The sequence below is a fragment of the Dipodomys ordii genome, unplaced genomic scaffold, assembly GCF_000151885.1.
Source record: "Dipodomys ordii isolate 6190 unplaced genomic scaffold, Dord_2.0 Scaffold4160, whole genome shotgun sequence".
Classification (NCBI taxonomy): domain Eukaryota; kingdom Metazoa; phylum Chordata; class Mammalia; order Rodentia; family Heteromyidae; genus Dipodomys; species Dipodomys ordii.
Genome location: NW_012271374.1, coordinates 1 through 1,682, shown reverse-complemented (window position 1 = coordinate 1,682; position 1,682 = coordinate 1). Strand labels below are relative to the sequence as shown.

At 56.7% G+C, this 1,682-nt stretch overlaps 1 protein-coding gene across 1 annotated transcript in view; it reads right to left on the bottom strand.

Moving 5' to 3' along the window:
* Positions 1–1,399, bottom strand: part of LOC106002182 (immunoglobulin superfamily DCC subclass member 4-like) — a gene marked incomplete at both ends in the record, with an annotated part of 6,147 nt that extends 4,748 nt beyond the window's left edge. The window contains one exon of the mRNA XM_013037100.1: positions 1,244–1,399. Within this exon, the coding sequence (XP_012892554.1) occupies positions 1,244–1,399 (156 nt within the window). The remainder of the gene's footprint in view (positions 1–1,243) is intronic.
* Between the last annotated feature and the right edge of the window lie 283 nt (positions 1,400–1,682).

Genomic DNA, 1,682 nt, shown 5'->3' with positions numbered 1-1,682 from the left:
CGGCGGGAGGGGGCGGTGCTGACGGAGGCCACGCCCCTGGATCCCTAACCCCGCCCCCTGGCACCTAGCGCCCCTGGATACGTAACTAGACCTGCCCCCCGATACCTAACTCCTCCCCCTGGCAGATAACCACGCCCCGCTTACCTAACTCCGCCCCCTGGCAAATAATCACGCCCCACTTACCTAACTCCGCCCCCTGGCAAATAATCACGCCCCACTTACCTAACTCCGCCCCCTACAGCTAACCCTGAGACAATACCCCGCCCTGACACCAACTCCGCCCCTATAGAAAACCACGCCCACCGCCTAGCCCCGCCCACAAGGCCTAACTCCGCCCCCTATAGCTAATCCTGCGACAACACCCCGCCCTGACACCAACTCCGCCCCTATAGAAAACCACGCCCACCGCCTAGCCCCGCCCACAAGGCCTAACTCCGCCCGTTTCCCCTCCCACACGAACCTGTCTACCTGATTGGCCTCTCCCTCTAGTCACACCTTCAACTAGCTACTTCCACTCAGATCTGCAGCTTTTACCCCACCCATTCACTGGCCCCTCTCTTCCTCGCCGCCAGGATCTCTTCTCCCGGTTCTAACTCCACCCCTTCATTTACCCAACTCCTCTCTCTTACCTTCCAATGTCTTCCCACACCAACCAATTTTGCCCTTTCCTGGGTTATCAAGCCCCAGGCAAGCCTGCCTCCCAGTTTTGGTACACTCCTTTATCTCTCCTAATAACCTCGCCGCCACCAGCCTACTCTCATTCCTCCCTGCCCTCCTCCTAATCTTCTCAAGACAGGTCCGAATCACCCCTTCCTTCCATCAAATCTCTCACTCTAGCAGGGTGGGCGCTGGTGGCTCACACCTGTAATCCTGGCTACTCAGGAGGCTGAAATCCTGAGGATCGGGAGTTCAAAGCCAATCCTGGAGGGAAAGTCCCCGAGACTCTTACAAAAGCCACAAGTGGAGATGTGGCTCAAGTGGTAGAGTGCCAGCCTTGAGCATAAAAGCTCAGGAATAGCCCCAGTACTGGCATGCACACACACACACGCACACACACACTGAAAGAGAAAATCTCACTCCATCCTCCAGTTTACCTAGTCCTTTCCTCCCAGATTCCCTCCTTCCAGACTCCTCCCTAGCTCGTTCTCATCTTCCCCATCACCCTCTCCCCTACATCTCTGCCTGCTCATCTTCCTTTCCCACCACCTCTCCCACCCTGCTCCTGACCCCTCACCCTCCTCACCTAGCACACGCAGCTCAGCGGCAGCGGTGGCAAAGTCACGTGTGAGAGGCTTGTTGGCTCGGCACACGTAGACCCCAGAGTGTCTGGGCTGAGCTTGGGCAATGAGTAGGTTGGTGCGGCCCAGGACGATGACGTCAGTGGAGATAGGCTTTCCATCTGCAAGAGAGGGAGCAAGCTGGAAGGGATACTGAGGACATCCCTCAGTCCCTCTCCCCACTTCAAGTACCCTCTTCCTCTTTGTGCTAGGCAGGCGAGCCTGATCCCTTACCAGCTCCATGAAAGCATGTGCTTTGTCCTTTACTATGCTGATCAGTCACTGTCATTAACAAATTGACTTCTGGGGCTGGGAAGGTGGCTCAGTGGTAGAACACTTGCCTTGCATGCTCGAGGCCCTGGGTTCGATTCCTCAGCACCACATAAGAAAAAAGCCGGAAGTGGC